Source organism: Cetorhinus maximus, chromosome 34, assembly GCF_964194155.1.
Source record: "Cetorhinus maximus chromosome 34, sCetMax3.hap1.1, whole genome shotgun sequence".
In the NCBI taxonomy this organism is placed as follows: domain Eukaryota; kingdom Metazoa; phylum Chordata; class Chondrichthyes; order Lamniformes; family Cetorhinidae; genus Cetorhinus; species Cetorhinus maximus.
The window spans coordinates 4,348,611-4,371,888 of NC_135912.1; the positions used below are offsets into that span (position 1 = coordinate 4,348,611).

The 23,278-nt window shown below is 46.7% G+C and overlaps 1 protein-coding gene across 1 annotated transcript in view; it reads left to right on the forward strand.

Annotated features, from left to right (window-relative positions):
- Window positions 1-23,278, forward strand: part of ap1s1 (adaptor related protein complex 1 subunit sigma 1) — a 46,436-nt gene that overhangs the window by 22,800 nt on the left and 358 nt on the right. The window contains exons 2-4 of the mRNA XM_078533884.1: window positions 5,711-5,889; window positions 15,717-15,825; window positions 19,949-20,086. Coding sequence (XP_078390010.1) covers window positions 5,711-5,889; window positions 15,717-15,825; window positions 19,949-20,086 — 426 coding nt within the window. The remainder of the gene's footprint in view (window positions 1-5,710; window positions 5,890-15,716; window positions 15,826-19,948; window positions 20,087-23,278) is intronic.

Sequence of the window (23,278 nt, forward strand, 5' to 3'; positions counted from 1 at the left end):
GTCAATGGAAAACTCGAGGGTGTTTGCAGGTAGGGGATTCAGAGATGATGATGCTGTTGAACGTCAAACGGAGATAGTTTGATTCTTTCTTGTTGGAGGTGGCCTTGTGTGCCTGGCAGTTCTGTGTTGCGGAAGTAACTTGCCACTTATCAGCCCAGGGCCGAATGTTGTCCAGGTCTTGCTGTGTGCAACATGTTATGTTCTTGTGTGCTGGTATGATTTGCGTTTGAGAGAATGTGTGAAGATGTAGCGGGTTTGATAAAGGAGGGACATGTATTTTTATAGCATCTTTCATGACCTCAGTATTTTACAGCCAATAAAACACTTGTTTTGCGATGTGGCCCATGTGGGAAACTTGACAGCCAACTTGCGCACAGCAAGCTCCCACAAGCAGCAATATGATAACTAGATCATCTGTTTTTAGTGATGATGGTTGAAAGATAAACTCTAGAATTCCCCACCTAAACCTTTCACCACTCTCCAATGTGTCTCTCCTCCGGCTCATCTTCCATTCTGCCTCTGTGAAGAGCCTTGGGATGCTTTTTCTCCATTAACGTGGAGCAGGAGTAGGCTATTTGGCCCGTCGAGCCTACTACATCATTCAACTAGACCATGGCTGATCTTCTACCTCAATACCATTTTCCTGCGCTACCGCCCATATCCCTTGATGTTTTTAATATCTAGAAACCTATCGATCTTTGTCTTCAACATACTCCAACAACTGAGGCTTCACAGCCCTGTGGGGTATAGAATTCCAAAGATTCACCACCCTCTGTGTGGAAAAAATTCCTCCTCCAACTCCGTTCTAAGTAGCCTACCCTTTTTCCTGAGACTGTGTCCCCTGAATCTAGACCTCCCCCACCCACCCCCTCACAAAGTCAAGGGAAACGCCCTCCCTGCATCTACCCTCTCGAGCCCTATAAGGATTTTGACTGTTTCCATGAGATTACCTCTCATTCCTCTAAACTTGAGAGAACACAGGCCCTGTCTCCTCGATCTCTCCTCATAGCAGATTAACTAATGGTGATATGTGAATGCAAGTTGTCGTGTTGAAGCACTGCGGGAAGGATGTGATCACCCTCAAGGACACAGAAGAGATTTGAGGCTGTTACCTGGGCTGGGCGAACTTTAGTTATAAGGAAAGATTGGATAGCCTAGGTTTCCTTTGGAACAGAGGAGTCGGAGGGGGGAATCTAACTGAAGTGTGTAAAATTGAGTGGATTGGGAGGCCCTATTCCCCTAGCTTGAGGGGTATAGATTTAGGATAAGAGGTGGAAGGTTTAAAGGGGATTGGAGGGGTGGGAATCTTTTCACCAAGGTTGGTGGGGATCTTGGAACTCACTGCCTGAAAGGGTGGCAGAGGCAGAAACCCTCATATGCTTCAAATGCATATCCAAGAACTTTTTTTTTAAAGTGCTCTAACCTACAGGGCTGCAAACCAAGAGATGGAAAGTAGGATTAGGCAGGATGGATCGTTGTCAGCCATCTTGTGCATGATGGGCCAAATGGCCTCCTTCCATGCTGGGAATTTCTCCGATCCGATGAGGAAGCCGGAGTCTGAGTGGCTAAATGCGGAAGTTTAAAAAGTCTAGCCCAAGCCGTGTACTTCAACAGATGCCTTTTGCTTTATTTTTTTTTTAAACTTTTAAGAGGTGGTTTTGAAAAAAAAAGAAGTGGAAAAACAAAGCTTTGGGGGAAGGGGGTAGAATGTCCACCTCTCGGTTTCAAGTGTTCTTCTCTGCGCCGTGCAGCGACTGGGAGACAGGTGCCCCGAACCTCAGTGCAGAATTCCAAGGAGAAACAGTGGCTGCGGGCTGTCCAAGTCAGTAAGACTCTGTTTTTAATTTACTCGGGATTGTCAGTGTTTCAGGAGAACCCACAGTTCCGCTTGTTCAAACCAGTGCCCTTGACCGCGGCTATGCCTGTGACTGAAGTTTCCCTTTCTGGCTACAGGGGAAGAATGTCCCTGGCTGCTTTCCATTCGAGTCGGGGAAGGTTAACAGAAGAGAGGGACAAACATGCTTATTCACCGTTGACTGCATTCCATCTTGCATTACACAGAAACCTGATCGTGCTAAATTTAGTGGACTCTGCCACTAATAGGTGACTAAATGTTACTGATTAATCGCAAGTCTCTAATCCCGTGTAAAAAAAAAATTGTCATGAAGGTTTACAGTGCCCTTAGCATTTTGTACCTGTTGCTGTGGATGAAATCTGCTTAGTGCAGAGTGGGTGCCGTAAAGGAACATGTTGCATTCAACAACAACTTGCATTTACGTATCACCTCGAACGTAGTACGATGCCCCAAGGCGCTTCACAGGAGAGTGCAATTGGACGCCAGGCTGCTTAAGGAAATAAAGGGGCATCGTACTACATTCAAGGTGTTGCCTAAATGTGCATTTGGTTGAAGCAGTAGGTGTTACTGAGCATCTTAAAGGGAGAGGTGGCGAGATTTAAGGAGCGGATTCGAGTTTTGGGTCTTGGCAGCTGCTGTAGGCATGGTTGTCAATGGAGTAGTGATTAAAACAGGGGACGCGGAAGAGGCCGGAATTGGAGGAGCGCGGAGATCTCGGAGGGTTGCGGGGCTGGAGAAGGTTACGGAGATGGGAAGTGGGGGTTAAGCCACATAGGGATTTGAAAAACAGGCTTTTACTTAAAGTGCTTCACAACTGATGAATTACCTTTGCAGTATAATCACTGATGTAGAAAATTACATGTGTGCACAAATAAACAGTTCGGGTGGCGGTGGTAGAGGGACAAACTTTGGTTGGGACGACAGAATTGGTCCCCTTCATGTTGTGCCATTTCATCTTTAATGTTTAGCCAAACCGATGGATGGGGACTTGGGAGTGTTTTTGGGAATCATCTTTTTCTTGTAATGTGGGTGACATTGGCAAGGCAGCGTTTAATGCCCTTCCCAAGACAGCATTAGTCATCAACCACATTGCTGTGGGACTGGAGTCACTTGTTGGCCCAGGCTGGGTAAAGATGGCAGGTTCCCTTCCCCAACCGACATCCGTGAACCAGATGGTTTTATCCATGTGGTCGTCATATTATAAAAGGATACAGAAGGTCTGGGGAGAGTGCAGAGAAGGTTTACAAGGATGGTGCCAGAAATGTGTGGGTATGCATGTCAAGAAAGTATTGCTGGAAAAAAAAGACATGTTGAAGCTTTTCATCTTGCACTCTTCAGGACACTTCACAAGAATACCAATATAGGGGGAAGACAACAATTTATAGTGCATGTGAAGAGAGTGCGGGTTGGTTGCCAAGTGTTCAGGAAGCTACATATATTACTGCACAGGGCCCTGTTCTTTGCAGACAGAAAGAGCATGTAGACACATTGCGCCTGTTTCAGCTAAACAAAATAAGTGACAGACATTCGCTGACTCATTCCTCAGGGCAGTGCCTTGAACATTCAAGGTCAAGCTGCCTGGTTTAAATTTCAAACAATGCTTGGCAGTTAACTGTCAGTCACTATCACTGTTGCATTCTGCATGGCAAGGCCTCGACCCATCAGAGTCCACTTGCCAACCAATCAGTACTCTCTTCACATACAGTATAAATTGTGGTCTTTCCCCTACATTGGTATCCTTATGAAGTGCCCTGAAGAGTGCAAGATGAAAAGCTTTGACATTTATTTTTCTCAGCAATATTGAAGTTCTGTACTACCAAACGACTTGACCTAATAGAGATCATTAAAATTATGAAAGGTTTTGATAGGGCGGATACAGAGAGAATGTTTCCTCTTGTGGGGAAGAGCGGAACTAGAGGTCATCAATATAAGAGAGAGTCGCCGAGGAATCCAATAAGGAATTCAGAAGAAACCCCTTTACCCAGAGAGTGGTGAGAATGTGGAAACTCACCACCTGGGAAAGTGGTTGAGGTGGAAAGTATAGATTCACTTGAGGGGGGGGTGGGGGGGGAAGCTGGATAAACGCATGAGGGAGAAAGGAATAGGAGGATATGCTGATGGGCTGAGGTGAAATAGGGTGGAAGGAGGTTTGTGTGGTGCATAAACACCGGCTGGGACCAGTCCTGTCAAATGGCCTGTAAATTCTATGTAGTTCTGGGAGCGCAGCCCTTAGGAGCTTGACTGCTTTGCATTTATTGAAGAATCGCGAAAATAAGACATCCTGTCCCTGAGGATCCACGCGAGCGTTCATCCCTTCGCAGCAGAATGAATGGCCAACCTCGGTAAATACGTATACCGCAGGTTAATATTTCTCCTGCATATAGCGTTGCTTGTGAAAGGCTCAAGGCCCTTGTGCTTTGTCGATCAGCCAGGCGTGTCCCTGCTGTGTTCTGATGGCGGCTGAACTGTTTCCTTTCGATGCAGGTAGCAAGGGAGCGATCTTGCTTTTCGGCTATTGTTGAAATTAATTCCCTCAACCAATCAAGAATTACTCACGCTTCTGTAGTGCCTTTCATGACCTCTGGGAGACCCAAAGCACTTCACAGCCAATAAAGCACTTTTGGTAGGCGGCAACTGTTGGAATGTGGTAGCACAGGCAGTAACCAATTTGTGCAGTATTGTTAAACGCAGATTAACTGGGTGCTTGACTTATTGCTGTCAGTTGGAGCTAGTAAAAATAATTGTGTTTGCCCACACAGATTGTTGTTGTCGAATTAAAGTCAGCTCTGCAAAACACTTTCAGAAAGGTCTCAACAACATAGCAAACCCTTCATTATGTTGCTATTGTTAAATAATTGTTTTGAATTTGTTATTCAAGGTCAGTAAAACACTACACTGTCCCCATCAAACACTCCCAGGACAGGTACAGCACGGGGTTAGATACAGAGTAAAGCTCCCTCTACACTGTCCCCATCAAACACTCCCAGGACAGGTACAGCACGGGGTTAGATACAGAGTAAAGCTCCCTCTACACTGTCCCCATCAAACACTCCCAGGACAGGTACAGCACGGGGTTAGATACAGAGTAAAGCTCCCTCTACACTGTCCCCATCAAACACTCCCAGGACAGGTACAGCACGGGGTTAGATACAGAGTAAAGCTCCCTCTACACTGTCCCCATCAAACACTCCCAGGACAGGTACAGCACGGGTTCAACTTAGAAGATGAATAAAATACGTCATGACCAAGGATGAGAAAACAAAACTTCCTACTCGGGATGTGCAGTCACCTAGATTTAGTCCAGTGTGTGAATCTACACAGCACTGTTTTGTTTAAAAACACAGCTGAGAGCTCCCAGCCTGAGTGTCTCCATTGCCTGTTAGGAGGACAGCAGCACCAGTAGGTTGGTGAAGCTGTGTTTTTTTTTAACTTTACTTAGTTTCAATGCTACTCGTCCACTGGATTCTCCCTGGAAATCGACGGTTTCATGGTTTTCAGCAACATTTGCTGAAAAAGATTAAAAGCAAAGAAAAAAAGCGAGTGCGCTTTCATAGTGTCCTTCATGACCTCTGATATCTCAACATGTTTGAAGTACTTTTTGAATTGTCATCGGGGTTGTAATGTTTGCCAGTTTGCGCACGGCAAGATCCCGCAAACAACAATGTGATAAATAACCAGATTTTTTTTTTTTAAGTGATTGGGGATAAATAATGCCTCCCCACCTCCCAGGACCCCAAGGAGGGGAGGTGGTGGTGGTGGTGGTGGTGGGCGGGGGTGTGTAGGGGGTGGGGTTCCCCCAGATATTAGACGGTAGAGTTTATCGTTGGCTCACCTTGGTCTGCTCTGGGTCCACAGATGCGCTTCATGCTGCTGTTCAGCCGTCAAGGGAAGCTGAGGCTGCAGAAATGGTACATAGCCATCTCGGAGAAGGAGAAGAAGAAACTGGGGCGGGAACTGATGCAAATCGTCCTGGGGCGCAAGCCCAAGATGTGCAGCTTCTTGGAGTGGAAAGACCTGAAGATAGTGTACAAGAGGTGCGTCGCCTTCCTACAAAGCGTTGCAAAGTATTCACAGCCCAACTGGTCCATGCTGCGTTTATGCTCCGCGCGAAACTCCTCCCAGCCTGTTTCCTGTCACCCCACCCAGCACACCCCTTCCCTCCCTTTTTCTCTCCGGTTTATCAAGCAGCCCTCGAGCACCACACATTAGGAAGGATGTACTGACCTTCGGATGGAGTGCAGCGTAGATTTACCGGAATGATACCTGGGCTCCAAGGGTGAGATTACGAGGAGGGATTGCACAAGCTCTGGTTGTATTCCCTGGAATTTAGAAGGTTAAGGAGCAACTTGAGATAGGTTGGGGAGTCTCGGACATGGGGGCACAGCCTAAAAATTAGGAAAGGCTTCTACACACAAAGTGTCCTCAGCTAACGTTATCAGTATGATACTCCATTTCTTTCTCCCTCAAGCACTTATCTAACTTCACATTAAATGCATCTGTACTATTTTCTTCGACCACTCCTTGTGGTAGCGAGTTTCACATTCTCACCTCTTGCTGGGTAAAGAAGTTTCTCCTGAATTCCCTGTTGGATTTATTAGTAACCATCTTACATTGATGGCCCTCAGTTATGGTCACTCCACAAGTGGAAAATTCTTTTGTACACCTACCCTATCAAACCATTTCATAATCTTGCCGATCTCTATCCGGTCACCCCTCAGCCTTCTCATTTCAGGAGAAAAAGACCCAGCATGTTTAATCTTTGCTGGTGGGTATAACCACTCAGATCTGATATCGGTCGGTCCGTCCATTTTCACACCGCTTCTCCTGGTGAGGGTCGTGGTGACGGTAAGCTGAGCCGGGCCGGTCAGACTTCCCTTTCCTCAGCCACAGATTCCAGCTCCCCCTGGGGGATTCCCAGGCCAGCCGAGAGCTGTAATCCCCCCCATGTCGTGGGTCGGTCGTGAGGTCTCTGCCCAGTGGGCCGTGCCCGGTACAGCTCCAGCGTAAACCTACCAGGGGGCATCCTTATCACTTCTGATATCATCCTCGGAAATCTTTGTTGTTGTTGCATCTTCTCCAATTCCTCTATGTCCTTTTTCTAAGCATGTGGATATGCGTCCTTATTATAGGGGAAGCGGGTTGTGATTAGAATGGGATTTGAGACAAATGCGACAATGGGAATTGTGATGTGGAGTTGTTGCCCTGTCCTTCAATCTATTGCGGTCTCTGGTGGAATAAAAATTCAGTGGAGGCGGGGAAGGGGATAGAGTCTCTTGGTCTCCAATCTTCGATTGAGACCCATTAAATCAAACCCCAGGGAACATCCCAAAATGCCTCATGTTGCCATTCCCCTTGAGTTTGGGGGGTGGGGGAGATGGGTAGTGTTACGCCCCCATATTATTTACAATCTGCCTGACAGTGGCTATTCACCTCATCAAAGATCAACTGCACCCCCCCACCCCACCCGGTGTCAGTATTAAGTAGATGGAAAACTCTTTAACTTCAGCCGCCCTCGTGCCAAAACTAAACTGACCACCCCCCCCCTCCACCCGTCTATGTTGAAGGAGACACTCTGGAATATGCTGAGCACTTCCCCATACCCCTCTCAAAAGGCCACCATCAACGAGGAGATCCAGCACCAGCTCAGCCTTCTACAAACTAAGGCAGCAAGTGCTTGGCAACAAAGACCTCCACAAGTCAACCACACTCCTGTACTGCAGCAGGATCTGGATTGTGTAGCAGCGACACATCAGTGCGCTAGAGAAGTTCCTTCCAGATTCAATGGGAGGACTATCAAACAAATGCTGGTGTCCTTCTTGAAGCCAGTTCCACAGCATTTGGACGACAACTGCAAAATCCATAAGACATAGGAGCAGAAAATAGGCCATTCGGCCCATCGAGTCTGCTCCGTCATTCAATCTTGGCTGATAAAATCAACCATGAGGGACCGGACACCGTGTCCAGTTGGCAGAAAAATGACTCCCCTCCCCACCACCCCACCAGGTCCTATTTCCTCAACTCTCAAATGGCCAGAGCTCCAAGGGAGGACAAAGAAAACATTTCAAAGGCACTCGGAAGCTCCCCTTGATGCGCAGCAGCCCTGACATTAATGACCGGGAGGAACCCACGACCAATCGTCCAAATCGGTGACAATTTGTCCATCGAGCTGGATCGCACCTCGAGTCACAACGTCTCAATGGGGAGAAAACCCTGCGCTCTGGGTCCCACTACCTCGTGGGACGTCCTGCCCCCCGTGCCCAAAATAATCTGTGGGTTGAGAATTGGCCTGTTCAGTCACACGAAGACCCATGGTAGACCCTGAGTGGCCGTCACCCTCGAATCGAGGGACAGTCGACGATGCCGAGAGACTTGCATGCTTTCTTTCCAATCATGCCTGGCCTCATTTTGCACACGCTCAGTTTTCCCTTTTTCTGACCCACCTCCCACCCCTGACCCTCTCCATTGCTGTGTGTGCCTGGTGCTGAACCCTCCCATGGATCGCCTGAACATTGGCATTCTCTCAACGCTGTATCACTGGGTGCTGTAGATACCAGAGCCATCACTGCTCGCGTGAGCTCCCTGATTCCCGCTCTTTTGCACTTACGCTCTCGAGCGTGAGGTTATCATTTTGTCCCACGCACATTCCTCTAGGGCCCGCTCGCACTTGCACTTGTTTCCTCTCTGTCTCTCACGTGCATATACTCTCTCACATTCCGCACGTACATTTGTCTCCAATGAACGTGCCCTGTCTTGTGTGAACTCTTTCTTTCTCCTCCACTAACCTTATCCTCTCCCTCATGTGCCCTCGTGTCCTTCAGGCCCACTTCTTTACCTCCCCTCCTCCTCCCTGCCACCCCACCCCATCGTCCTCCTTTCTCTCTGTCTTTCTGCACTAATCGCCCTCCCGGTCTTTTCTTCTTCCTCTCCCCCCCACCCCAGTGCCCTGTCTATAGATTGAATTGTCAGAGATGTGCAACTATCGTGGGTTTTCACCTCTTGGGAGTCGATATACATACGTAGGACATTTGCATCTGGAGCAGGATAGGCCATTCAGCCCCTTGTGCCTGCTGCACTGTTCAGTAAGATCACGGCTGATCTGGTTGTGGCCTCAAGCCTACATTCTGCCCACTACCCCACCCGCCCCCCCCCCCCCCCCCCCATTCCCTTTGACTCCCTCGTTAGTCAAGACTCTATCCGCCTCGGCCTTAAAAGTATTCATTGGCCTCCTGCCTCCACCGCGCTCTGGGTAAGAGAGTTCCAAAGATTCATGACCCTCTTGAGGGAGAAAAATTTCTTCTCGCCTCCATCTTAAATGGGAGAACCCTCATTTTAAAACTGGGTCCCTTAGTTCTAATCTGCCCCACGAGGGGAAACGTCCTCTCCGCATCCACCCTGTGATAAGGTGACACAACTTGCCCTCGCTTCCCTTGCACTGAGCACAGCATTAACCTTGGATGTAAAGCTTTCTGCCTTGCTAAGCGTGTGCATTAGCAGATGGAAGGAAGTTCTGTCCTGTCTTGAATGCAGCCGGTAAATGGATTATGACTTACGAACTTGCCTGGCAGTCATTCCTACCGATCTTTTCTGTAATTCTTTGTTTTTATAATGTGCAGAAGAGCACAAAGTGATGAAGTAAGTGGTTTATGATTCCCGGCCCTGGATTATTCATTACTATCAACCACGCAATTGTTAAACTTAGACCGTTGTGCATGCCTTCCTCAAACACTGGAAACCCAACCTCTAAGCGAGAATTGTCTCGCAGTGGCTGAAACCATAAGACAATGTTCTCTGGCATTTAGGATAATGAGAGGTTACCTCATTGGAACATATTAAGATTCTGAGAGGACTTTTACAGAGGAAGTGCTGAGAGGCTGTTTACTTCTGGCTGGAGAGTCCACCATCCTGACTCACCATCCTGACTTGGAACTGTATCACCGTTCCCTCACTGTTGCTGGGTCAAAATCCTGGCACTCCCTCCCTTACAGCACTGTGGGTGCACCTACAGCACATGGACTGCAGCAATTCAAGAAGGCAGCTCACCCACCACCGCCTTCTCAAGGGGTAATTAGGGATGGGCAATCAATGCTGGCCTAGCCAGCGACGCCCACATCCCCGTGAATGAATAAAAAAAATAAATTAGGGGTCGACCATTTTAAACCGAGATGAGGAGCAATTTCTTCACGAGGAGGGTTCTGAATCTTTTGGAATTCTGTATCCCAGAGAATTGTAGATGCTCAGTCATTGAGTGTGTTCAAGTTTGAGACCTATAGCTTTTCTCTGGCACTATGGAATAGGGTGGGAAAGTGGAGTTGATGAAAGGAGAGATAGTGGCATTGTCACTGGACTAGTAATCCCACAGTAATGCTGAGTTCAAATCCCACCGTGGCAGATGGTGGAATTTGAATTGTTATGACCGACGCAGTTGGTAAAGTGGAGTTATTTAAAAATCCCAGGGGGAAACTTTAAACAACTGTCATAACCTATAATTTTAAGTGTTATGTTTGAGATGCGATTCTAAATTCAGGAATCAGACCATCAGTTCTCGAGGCTTTACATCAAACTAAATGAAACGTTTTATTAATTTACACAGGTTAAAAATATACATTTACATGGCTACAAATTACCACTATCACAACTTTTAACAAATTCCCAAACTAATCTCCATTAAGGCAACAGCAACCCATAGACTTAACCAGACACCAGGCAAAGCATTTTCACCTTACGAATTCGAAATGAGGTTCTTTTCACTTTGGTTCCTGTTTAGCCAGTTGGAGGCTTACAGCTGCCTTTTGATCTCACATTACCTCTGCTCTGCACACCCAGAATAGTTGCCTTGTTATACCTACCGCTCCCATTGAATGTTAATTCTTATTGTATCAACAACTTCTGAACTAAACATTTTGTTGTACCAATTTTATTAGCAATATAAACATATGGCTTGGTAGCTGCTAGATAGGTGTCAGTTTTCACCCCACTACTTGAATGCTCTATTCAAAAAATTGCAAATGCACGCTATCTCTCACATATCAAAACTAGTACCCATCAAAGCACCCAGACTAGCTGGCTTTAACCCAATTAAGACACACCCGCAGACTAAACCTCTATTTTAAAAGAAAAATATTTTCCAAAATATTATATACGTTAATAGCTTCATGACAGAATTTTCAAAAAAATCTGGAATTAAAAGCCTAATGATGACCATGAAACCATAGTCAATTGTCATAATAACCCATCTGAACTGGCCTAAACGTGACTGCAGATCCATAGCAATGTGGTTGATTCTTAAAAATCACCACCTCAAGGGCAATTAGGGATGGGCAATAAATGCTGGCCTAGCCAGTAATGCCCACATCTCATGAATGAATATTTTTTTTTTTAAATCTTATTGAATGGCAGAGCAGGCTCAAAGGGCCTACTCCTGCTCCGAATATTTCTAATGTTCTAATCAGAGTTTTTGCATGCATTCTTGGGATGTGGGTATTGCTGGAGAGACTGACATTTATTGCCCATCATCTTCTTTGATACAACTGAGGGGGGCTTGCTAGGACACTTCAAAGATCAGGTGAGAGCCAGTTACGTCACTGAGGACTAAGGTTGCCAACTGTGATTAAATGTATCCCCAGAGGTTTTATCACATGACTTGCCCCCACCCCCACCACACACCCCTGACCCCCCCAACACTCCAGCTATTAGCCGGCCCACGCTCCAGCCATTAGTCAGCCAACGCATCCATCCTCGTGATGTACTGCCTTCCTACACCAATTGGAAAGCAAAAAGACTCATCACCCAATTGGATGACACTTGACTGTCAGTCAAACAGCCTTTTTTTCCCTACTCATTTTCAACCCTGGTAAAGAGAAGTGTTCAAAGAAAATGACAAAAAAAGATCTTTTTTAACGTCCTTTTAATGTTTAATGAATTTTCCCCAGGGTTGCAACACAGCAGTGCCCTGGGAGTTGATCTTCAATTCCTGGAGACTCCAGGCCAATCCTGGTGGCTTGGCAACCCTAGTCAGGACTGAAGTCACATTCTGGGCCTAGACCATGTATAGGCAACAGGTTTCCTTTCTTAGGAAAAACCTTTGCAAAGATGTTGGTTCAAATTGGTGGCCTTACTTTGACATTCCACATGTCAGAAGATGAGTAAGGGGTTTAATCGGATGAACAAAGAGCTGCTAGTTCTTGTGTCTTCTGTTTCCCAGAAGTGAGAAATATTCGCACTTCTGCTGGGACTTCATTGAGTCTATTTTTTTGCTGCTCTCCGTATCAGTCTATCGGTCCACCAGCCGTATGCAGGGCATCAAGATTTACACTCGGCGATGGTCATCACCAAACTTTTAATTCCAGACTTGTTTTTATATATCGAATTCAAATTTCACCATCTGCCGTGGTGGGATTCGAACCTGGGTCCCCACAGCATTAGGCTGGGTCTCTGGAATGCTAGTCCAGTGACATTACCACTATGCCACCGCCTCAACCTCACTATGCTTTGAGGGCATCCCTAAAGCGTTTCTGTTGTCCTCCTGGGAGTCTCCTGCTGCATGCGAGTTCCAAGTAGAACTGTTACTTCGGGAGCCTGGTGACATGTCTCGCCCAGCAGAGCTGGTTTTTAGCGATTAACACCTCGATGTTGTTGGACCGCCTCTCTTGCCACCGGATATGGAGGATCTTGCGAAGGCGCCGCTGGTGGTACTTTCCCCAGTGCTTTGAGATGCCAGGCACTTAAATGGTGACACCTGTTCTCGTTGTCGACCATTTATCCTGGCCCCCTGCCTTCTCACTGTTATTTCTTACGCCCTTCACAACTTTCCGACTGTTTACAGTAGATTTAATTCCATTGGTATCATAGACCTTCTCCTGCGTGAGCTACTAGAATTTTTATTTAAAATGTCACCGTGCTAAGAAACATCAAAAAATAGGAGCAGGAGTAGGTCATTCGGCCCTTCGAGCCTGCTCCGCCATTCAATATGATCATGACTGATCCTCTATCTCAGCGCCTGCCACACTCCCACGTCTTTAGAGTCTAGAAATCTATCTATTTCCTTCTTAAATATATTCAGTGACTTGGCCTCTACAGCCCTCTGTGGTAGAGAATTCCACAGGCTCACCACCTTCTGAGTGAAGCACTTTCTCCTCATCTCAACCGTAAATGACCTACCCCGCATCCTGAGATTGCGACCCCTTGTTCTAGACCCCCCCGCACACCCCCCTCCCCAACGCCAGAGGAAACAACATCATAGCGCGAACTCAGTCTTGTTCTGGAACTAAACCAGGACCGTTGCAAGGAAAGAAGCCCTTAAGTGGTTTTACTGGCTGTGGAGCAATTAGGAAACTATTACCACATCTTTCCAGCGATTAACGTTCAGATTGCAATCTGTCTCTCTGTGTACGGCACTTCAAGTCCCAGCCGGGGATTTGAAGAGAACTGGAAATGCTCAGCAGAGCCGGGAAGAGTCTCTTAATTGCTCCGCGCTCATTGATCTCTGCATAACTTCACTCGCTGTTTCATTTCCGGCCGCGATAGGGCTGTGCTTGCTCATCCAGGTTGGCACACTTGGTGTGGTCCACGGACGCACCCCATCCCTGCCCATCTTGCCTCGCTCCGTGTGGGCTTTTTTCCTCCCTGATATTATTTACCTGCTTCGATTCAGAAGGTTGTGAGTTCCAACGTCCACTCCAGAGACTCGAGCGTGTTACCCAGGCTGACATTCCCAGTGCTTACAATGGGAGCGCTACACCGTCAGGGGTGCCATCCTTTGGGTGAAGCGTTAAATCACCTGCCATCTTGGATGGGGAGGTGGTGGCGTGGTGGTATTGTCACTGGACTGGTAATCCAGAGACCCAGTGTAATGTTCTGTGGGCCTGGGTTCAAATCCCACCACGGCAGATGATGGAATTTGAATTCAATAAATATCTGGAATTAAAAGTCTAATGATGACCATTGTCATAAAAGCCCATCTGGTTCACTAGTGCCCTTCGGAGAAGGAAATCTGCTGTTCTTACCTGGTCTGGCCTACATGTGACTCCAGACCCACAGTGGTTGGCTCTTACATGCCCTCTGGGGAAGGACAATAAATGCTGGCCAAGCCAGCAACGCCCACATCCCATGAAAAATGATCCCATTTCAAAAGAAGGAGGAAAATTCTCCCTAGTCTCTTGGGCAATATTTTATCCTAAAAGAGCAGATTACCTGGTAAATATCGGCGTTCCTGCTTTTGGGAACTTGCTGTGCGTGATTCGGCTGCCTTGTTTCCCATATTGCAACAGCAACTACTCTTCAAAAATGTGCTCTAAAATCGCTTTGGGGCGTCTCAAGGGGTGGTCAGCGGCACTATAGAAATGCAACTCCTCTTTCTCACCTCCTGAAGCTTCTTGCCTCCTTCGTGAGGTAGGTGCGGGGTGTCTATAGGCGTTGGCCTCCTGTATTATTTCGTCGCGGTCGCTATTCCTGAGTGTCTCATTGTCAAACTGGTTGAATCTTCCGACTGGCCAGTCAGCATTGGTTGTTACTTCCCATTGGCATTTTCCCTCCCTTTTTGGTTGGCCACATTCCCTACCTTTTTTATAGTTTGGATTGCAGCAAGCTAACATAAGAACATAGGCAATAGGAGCAGGAGTAGGCCATTCGGCCCCTCAAGCCTGCCCCGCCATTCAGTAAGATCGTGGCTGATCTGCCCCAGGCCTCAGCTCCTCATAGCCCTCAACTCCCCAATATTTCAAAAATCTACCCACCTCCCCTTTAAATCCTTTCAGTGACCTAGCCTCCGCACTTCTCTGGGGTAGAGAATTCCAGACATTCACTACCTGCTGAGAAAAGAAATTCCTTCGCATCTCAGTTTTAAGTGAGTGACCCCTTATTCTGTAACTATGTGCCCTAGTTCGAGATTCCCCCACCTAGTGGAAACACCTTCTCAACATCTACCCCCTCAGGATCTTGTACGCTTCAGTAAGATCACCCTTCGTTCTTCTAAACATGCAGGTACAGCAAGTAAATAGGAAGGCAAATGGAATGTGGCCTTTATTGCAAGGGGGATGGAGTATAAAAGTAGGGAAGCCTTGCCGCAACTGTAAAGGGGATTGGTGAGACCATACCTGGAGTACCGTGTACCGCTTTGGCCTCCATTCTTAAGGAGGGGTACATCTTGCATTGGAAGCACTTCAGGGAAGGTTCACTAGGGTGATTCCTGGATTGAAGGGATTGTATACGAGGAAAGGTTGAGCAGGTTGGGCCTGTACTCGTTGGAGGTTAGACGAATGAGAGGTGATCTTATTGAAACCTATGAGATTCTGAGGGGGGCTTGACAGGGTGGATGCTGAGAGGACGTTTCCCCTCATGGGGGGATCTGGAATTTGGGGGCACAGTTTAAAGATAAGGGTCTCCCATTTAAGACGGAGGTGAGGAAGAATTCCTTGTCTCGGAGAGTCATTAGCCTTTGGAATTCTCTTCCACAGAGAGAAGTGGAGGCCGGGTCATTCAATGAATATATTCAAGGCATTGACAAGGGAGTCAAGGGTTATCAGGGACAGGCAGGAAAATGAAACTGAGGCCACAGCCAGATTAGCCATGGCCTTCTTGAACGGCAGAGCAGGCTCGAGGGGCCAAATTTTTCCCTATGGAGCTTTGAGCCAATCGTCAACCTGTGATTGGGGGGGAAAGTGTGCTAAAGGTCATGACAAAAGGGAGAATGTGTACATGAATTGGGCATGCGTTATATTTGGGAAAATTACTGTGTGTGTTGTATTTGTGTGTGTTACATGTATACATGGATGTTTGCGAGTACATGCATAGTCAAAAAAAACATATTTCATAAATGCTTTGTCAATATTGGAAGCTAAAAGTTGCCCTTGACTCCCCCTGACAGGTACGCCAGCCTATATTTCTGTTGTGCAATTGAGGACCAAGACAACGAGCTGCTGACTCTGGAGCTCATCCATCGTTATGTGGAGTTGCTGGACAAATACTTTGGAAGTGTAAGTGATCTTGCGCCTACGACTGAACAGAGCGATCCTTTCTAGCCGGGTTAGCTGTACAGCCGCATACTTAAAAGGCAAATCTCCGTGTACCGAGTTGCAGTATAATGGCGGAGATCGCAAAGGGAGAGCAGGGTGAGGCCAGGGAGGGATTAAATAGGGGGCAGTAAAGGCAGAAAATGCTGGAAATACAGGCAGCACCTGTGGGGAGTGGAGCAGAGTAGGAACATTCCAGTTCAGTGACCTTTCTTCAGAGCGCTGGTGCCCGGTGTAATACCGAGCCATACTGACTTGGATTCCTACAGTCCCAGCAAAACTGTGTTCCGTTACCATAACTTTCTGAATATAATGCACTTCACAGAATCGTTACGGTGTAGAGGGAGGCCATTCGGCCCATCGTGTCTGCACTGGCTCTCTGAGCATTTTAAGTTAGTGCCAACCTCTTGCCTTTTCCCCGTAACCCAGCACATTGCTTCTATTTAAATAATCGTCCAATGCCCTCTTGGATGCCTCAATCGAACCTGCCTCCACCACACTTCCAGGCAGCGCATTCCAAACCCTAACCACTCGCTGTGTGAAAAAGTATTTTTCTCACCTCGCGTTTGCTTCTTTTGCAAAACACTTTAAAACTGTGCCCTCTGGTTCTCGATCCGTTTACGAACGGGAACAGTTTCTCCCTTATCTACTCTGTCCAGGCCCCTTATGATTTTGAAAACTTCTATCAAGTCTCCTCTCAGCCTTCTCCTCTCCGAGGGAAGCAGTTCCAACTTCTCCAGCCTTTCCTCATAACTGAAGTGCCTCATCCCTGGGACCATTCTTGTAAACCTCTTCTGCATTCTCTCCAGTGCATCCACATCCTTTCTATAGTGTGACGCCCAGAAGTGTACACTTTTTTTCTCCCCCCAAAAAAAGTTCTCTCTAAATTAGGCATGGTCGATGACTGAGGCCATGGTTCACCAGGCAGCAGTGATCCCCGCACTCCTGTGCACATCGGAGAATTGGACAACTAACAGCAGTACGCCAAAGCTCTGGAGCAATACCCCCAGCGGTAACTTTGCAAGATCCTCCGAGAAAGAAGCTCCAAGAGCAGTGTCGTCTCCCAGGCCAAATTGCTCAGAATCGAGATGCTAACCACTCAGAACCAGCTCCTTTGGGCGGGACATGTCATATGCCTGACACCAGACTCCCGAAGTAACTACTGCACTCGGCAGCTGCAGGAGACCCCCCCAGGAGGATAGCGGGACCCCGTTGGGGATGCCCCCCAAGCATCCCTGAAGCGGTGAAACATCCTCGCCGACTCATGGAAGCCCCTGGCTTCTGACCCACCAAAATGGAGAAGGTTCATTCGAGAGGCTTCGCCTGGTATGTGCAGAGGTGAAGTTGAGGCATCAGAGGGAGCGCACAAACCTCCAAACAACTCACCTACCCTCTTATCACCGCCTGCCCTGCACGCGGCAGAGTCTGCAGATTGCGCATTGGACTTATCAGGAACTTCTGAATCCATCAAACCAGAATGGAAGCAAGTCACCCTCGATCCTGAGGATACATGAAAACAAATTGTTGGGTTTTTTTTGCAGCCAGTCGGGCACAACCTTTCCTAACGGCGTGTCTGTCATTACCCAGGTCATGATTCCCGATTTCAGTGACGCCAGTGTGATGTTAGGTGTCAACGCCCCTGCAAACTGCTGTGTCATAACAGTAATTGATAAGGCTGAGTTATTTAAAATCCCAGAGGGAAACTTTAAACAACCGTTATAACCTATATTTTCAATTGGTATGTTTTGAGTTGCAGCTCTAAATTCAGGAATAAGACCACCAGTTCTCGAGAGGTTTTTATATCAAACTAAATGAGACATTTATTATTTTACAACAAATTAAACACATACAAATGGCTACACATTACTACTATCATAACTTTTAACAAATTCCCGAAATTAACCTCCACTAAGGCAACAACAACCCATAGACTTTAACCAGACACCAGGCAAAGCATTTTCACCTTATGAATTCAAAATGAGGTTCCTTTCAATTTGGTTCCTTTGCGGACAGTTGTAGGCTTACAGCTGCTTTGATTTTACACGCCTCTGGCCTATACATACACAACTGCTTTCTGTTATACCCAGCCTTTCTCTTTGAATGTAAATTTTCATTGTATCACCGGGTCCTTTGAACCCCTTTCACAGTACTAATTTTATTAGTAATATAAACATTGCTTGGTGTCTCCTAGTTCGGTGCAAGATTTCACTCCCACTCTTGAATGTTCTATTCAACAAAACGTAAATGTACCCTCTACCTCTGTGTAGTAGTTTTGAGATGTAAATATCAAAGTACCCAGACGAGCTGATTTTAATCAAATTAACACACACACAGACTAAACCTCTATTTTTAAAAAATTCCAATAACATTATACACATTAATATCTCTTCCTGACAATTACATTAAGATTTGTAACTGTCGATTATATTGTTACGGTTAAGAGAAATAGGTGATGGGCATTAATTGTCTTTGAGCACAAATAGGGGATAGGTGGGACACTGGGTTGTGTGGGAGACCACCTGTGAGACTGAACAAGTCAATAAACCCTCTCAAAGAGAAAAGTTCTGTGTCTTGGTTTCTGCTTCACCAACCAGTTTGGATCTTGTTAACATTAGGAACCAATTTAAGGACAAGGTACGGGATATGGGAATAGAGCTGGCAGTTGGGTTCGGGACTGTTGGTCATGTAAAGGAAAATCTCCATTATGCATTAGTTGGACCAAACGGCCTGTTTCTGTGCTGTAATTTTGATATAAGAAGCTACCTTCAATTTTCATGAACAAAGAGTCCATGCATAGTACACATCTCGACTATTACAACACTGAGGTCAAAGTGATCCATTTTGACAAAAGTAAAGAGCAAACCCAACTAAGCTCAAAGGTCCTTTCATACCCTGAGAGGCCATGCCTACACGAAATACGCAATACTCAATAAGATCGAGTGAGGCTGACCATGTTTAATTGATGAATTGGTGTAGTATGCGACTGGCAGACAGGTTCCCCAGGGCAAACAAGGTGGGATTCTTGGCGCTAATGTTATGAGTTAACTTTCCAGAAAGTTGCTGAAAAAAAGGAATGTGCTATCAAAGCTTTTCATCTGGCGCTCGACAGGGTAGCTTACAAGAAATTATCAACAGTAACCGGGGAACAACAATTTATACCGAATGAGAAGAGATCGCTGATTGTTGGCAAGTGGACTCTGATTGACAGATCGTATCAATCAGCTCTCCACAACAGGCAAAGCACTGACCGTACCCAGCCAGCCTGTGCTTGCAAAACTCGAAATATAGTAGCTAACATTAGACGTGATTCCACGTTTGGACAACACCTGCTAAACAATCCTGATTGTGTTGAAAACCAACCTTAAGCTTGTCAGCCAGGCTAACAGTGTGGCTCACTTACGTATGCCAGGAGCCACATATATTCACACACAGGGCCCTGTCATTTGCAGACAGAAGGAACATGCCCACTCTTTGCACCTTTTTCATCTAAACGAAATGTTAGGGAACAGCCATTCCATGGTTCATTCCCCAGGGCAATGCCTTGACCAATCAGATTCGACCTGCCCAGTTTGAATTTAAATAAAGCTGGGCAGTTAACTGCCCCATGCTGCATTCTCCATGGCAATGCCTCCACCAATCAGAGTCCACTTGCCAACCAGTCAGCACTCTCTTCCCATGTAGTGTAAATTGTTGTTCTCCTGTTAATATTGGTAATTTCTTGCAAGCTATCCTGATGAGTGCAAGACAAAAAGCTTTGATTGGTTGTCTCTTTTTTCTTTCAGCAGTACTAAAGTTTTGTACTACCAAATAACTATTCAGAAAATTATGGTAACTAAACCAAAATTTGGAGTACCTGTAGGGGCCCTCTGGGTCCGTGTGGCTCAGTACTACACTGAACTATGCTTTGAAGCATTGACCCATTTGGGGAGCTATCATTGGGCTTGGGACTAATTGGGGAAAAAAACCCAAAACTGGTTGGACAAACCTTGCTGGGGGGGAGGGGAGGGGGCACCTACACAAACCCCCACACCCTCCTCCCCCACCACTCACAAATGTCTCGGTGTTCCTGATTCCTCTCTGTTTGCAGGTATGTGAACTGGATATAATCTTCAACTTTGAGAAGGCCTATTTCATCCTGGACGAGTTTATTATGGGGGGCGAGATCCAAGATACGTCGAAGAAGAATGTGTTGAAGGCCATCGAGCAAGCAGACCTCATGCAAGAGGTAGGTGCGCAGTTGGTGGCCGCTGTCGGGCGCATTGTGGTGGTGCGCCCTGGGGCCCCTATCCATACCAGAGCCCCGTTGAGCGGGGAAAATGCGAAAGGCCAGGCAGAGGAGTTGACACAGGAGATGAATGCAAATGCAAGAAGGAGAGAACACTGCTCGGCATCTGGTCTGTGTGAATGGTACACAGATGTTGCAAATGTCAGTTGGCAGATAAACAGGAAAAGGCTCCCTCGCCCATGCAGACACAACGCCTTGTGCACCACAACATATGGACCCACCCAAAACCACGTGTTGCTCTGGGAGAGGCCTAACAGAAAACAGATTCAAAACCCCCGACCAATTTCACAGAGCCATAGAAACTTGTAGCGCAGAAGCAGGCCACTCAGCCCACCCTGCCTGTACTAGCTCTTTGAAGGAGCGGCCTTACTTAGCCGCAGGTCCCCTTCGTTTTGTCCATAAACCTGTCAGTCCTTTATCCTCTCAAAATAACTGTGCAAATTGTATGGGGAATTGGCTTCCTTTCTCAGGTTTCAAATCCGTTGTGGGGGGGTGGGGGGGGAGAAAAATTTGGGAGAGGGAACCTGGGAAATTCTTTTCCGACACGCTTAGCCAATTCAGACTGGCTCTTGGGACCTCCCAGTCCCTGATGGTGCTATGCGGGACCCATCCCTCGTACAAGATGATCTTGTGTGACTGTGAAGCAGTCCCGGGGTTGGGGGGGGGGCGGTGTCGTGTGACAAAACCTCCAGGAATGCGTCCGGCCAGAGTTGGGAACCCAGAATTGGAAACCAGTCGCTCAAAGTTCAATAAATACACCCTAACCTCTCCAGCCGGGAATGATTGGGACCAGGGCATTCCTGGATTTGGGAATTTTCTTGATTAGAAAATCACAAGTGCGTGAAATAGAAAGTGGCAAATAGTCACATGAAGCATGGAACGGTGATGAAATATTACAAAGCAGCCATAAAAATCATTTTGCCCTTCAATGTCGTGCCGTGGTTCTGCTCCCAAAGTACAGCACTAAAGCGAGTTGCTTGGATCTGTTCAAAAAAAAAAATGTCTGGACAACTGGTGTTCCTGAACAATAAATTTCTGAATTGGAGAGGTTACAGTGCAGTTATTTTCTAACCAACTCACTGAGTCACCCTCCAAGGGACCACAAGAACGTACGCACAAGGAGCGGGAGGAGGCCATTCAGCCCCTCGAGCCTGCTCTGCCGTTTTAATAAGATCGTGGCTGATGTGATAGTAACCTGAAATCTGCATCCCACCTACCCCTGTTCACCTATCACCCCCCCCACTTGCTTAGCAAGAATCCTGCCTCTGTGGATTATGGCAAGCTGCTGTTCGACTGGCACACCGTTCTGTCCATTCACTCCCCCGGGCCTTCGTCAGTTCTCTCACCCCTCCCGCGAATAGCTTCTCTTTTGGACCACTGCCCAATGCCATTTTCTTTTGGGGAGGGGTGGGGGGAATGCATTTTTTTTTTAAATTTTCTGTGACTGACGGCAGGGTTTGAAAAAAACAGACCAAGCTCCAACATAACTGCTGAGACCAATAAATTTAGCCCTAGAGCTGGACCTTGGACCTTGAACCTTGAACCTTGCCATTCTGTATGATTCTGGTTGCAGGAACAGAACAACAGGAGGAGGCCATTCAGCCCCTACAGCCCGTTCCACCGCTCCATCAGAATGAGGCAGACCTTTTATCTTAACTCCACCTCCAGCCTCAACAGCCTTTTAAGGGGAAGTGTGCCAGATTTCCACTCAGATAAAAGCAAAAATACTGCGGATGCTGGAAATCTGGAATAAAAACAGGAAACACTGGAAAAACTCAGCAGGTCTGGCAGCATCCGTGGTGAAAGAAACCGAGCCAATGACTCAACGTTAACCCTGTTTCTCTCTCTCCACAGACGTTGCCAGACATGCTGAGTTTTTCCAGCATTTTCTATTTATATTCCAAATTTCCACTCCCCTTTGTGTGAAGAGATGCTTCCTGACATCACCCCTGAACAGCCTGGCTCCAATTTTGAGGTTCGCCCCACACCCCTTGTCCTGAACTCCCCCCAGCAGAGGAAATAGTTTCTCTCTACTCAGTCAAATCAACTGGCGACCTTTAAAATCTCATTTTGATCATCCCTTGATATGTTCAAAGAAATTATTCTATTAGTGTAAACGGGATAAGCTTTTGAGAGAGCTTTAGATTCATTGTTTAATTTTTGAATTAATGATTTTCCATATAAACGTTATAAGTTTTGAGTCAAACCAATTAGCCGGCCTTTAAGAAGGAAAATGGATACAGCTTCAAGTGTAGTAATTACTCATCTAATACTTAACCCCTGTGATAATGCGCAGTGGTTTTCTGACCAATATATTTTTGAGTACGAGAAATTTGCTTCCCACAGTCGTGTGTTTTTTCTTCAATAAACAAAGGCAGAGCTAAAAGAGAGCCTTTGGAAACTCACCTCCTAGAGCCACCTAATGGACAGTGCCTGCAACTACATCGTGACAGGCAACCGTTTACATACAGGATGTTTACAGGCACTCTCAGTGTTACATGCTGACAAAACCATGAGCAAGGAGGGCAACGAGGGGGATTTGCATAAAAGGTGAAAGAAAAGTTTTTAATGAAGCTGCTCTCCAGCGGTGACCCCGCGAAGGGAATCCCGATGAGTTGTAGTTTGCGGATGGTGATCGACTAATTGGTCCAGGAGGCATGAGAGTCGGACTACAAACAAAACCCCCTTCTGACGTCATCAAAAAAGAATACCAATTTCCTGTCGCCTGGCTTATGTTACCGCCCAACTCCAATTTCACCAAACTAACCCCCATCTTTCTGTCTCCTCCCCTGGTTCTCTCTAACCCTGTCTCTTAGGTAGTTTAGGTTTCCTTTTAAATCCTGATCGATTCAGAAATGGCTTTTGATGAGCACTAAATTAATCCAAGTGGCTTTTTTTTTAATGCCACACGGCAAGCCTGGCACTTGTTGCCCATCCTTGATTGCCCTTGAACTGAGCAGCTCGCAGTTACGAGTCAACCACTTTGCTTTGGGCCTGGAGTCACATGTAGACCAGACCAGGTGAGAATGGCCTCAAGGGCATTGGTGAACCAGACAGGGTCTTACAACAATTGATGAGAGTTGTCATGGTCACAAACTTTGTATTCTTATAGCCTGGGCCTGTGGATCACTG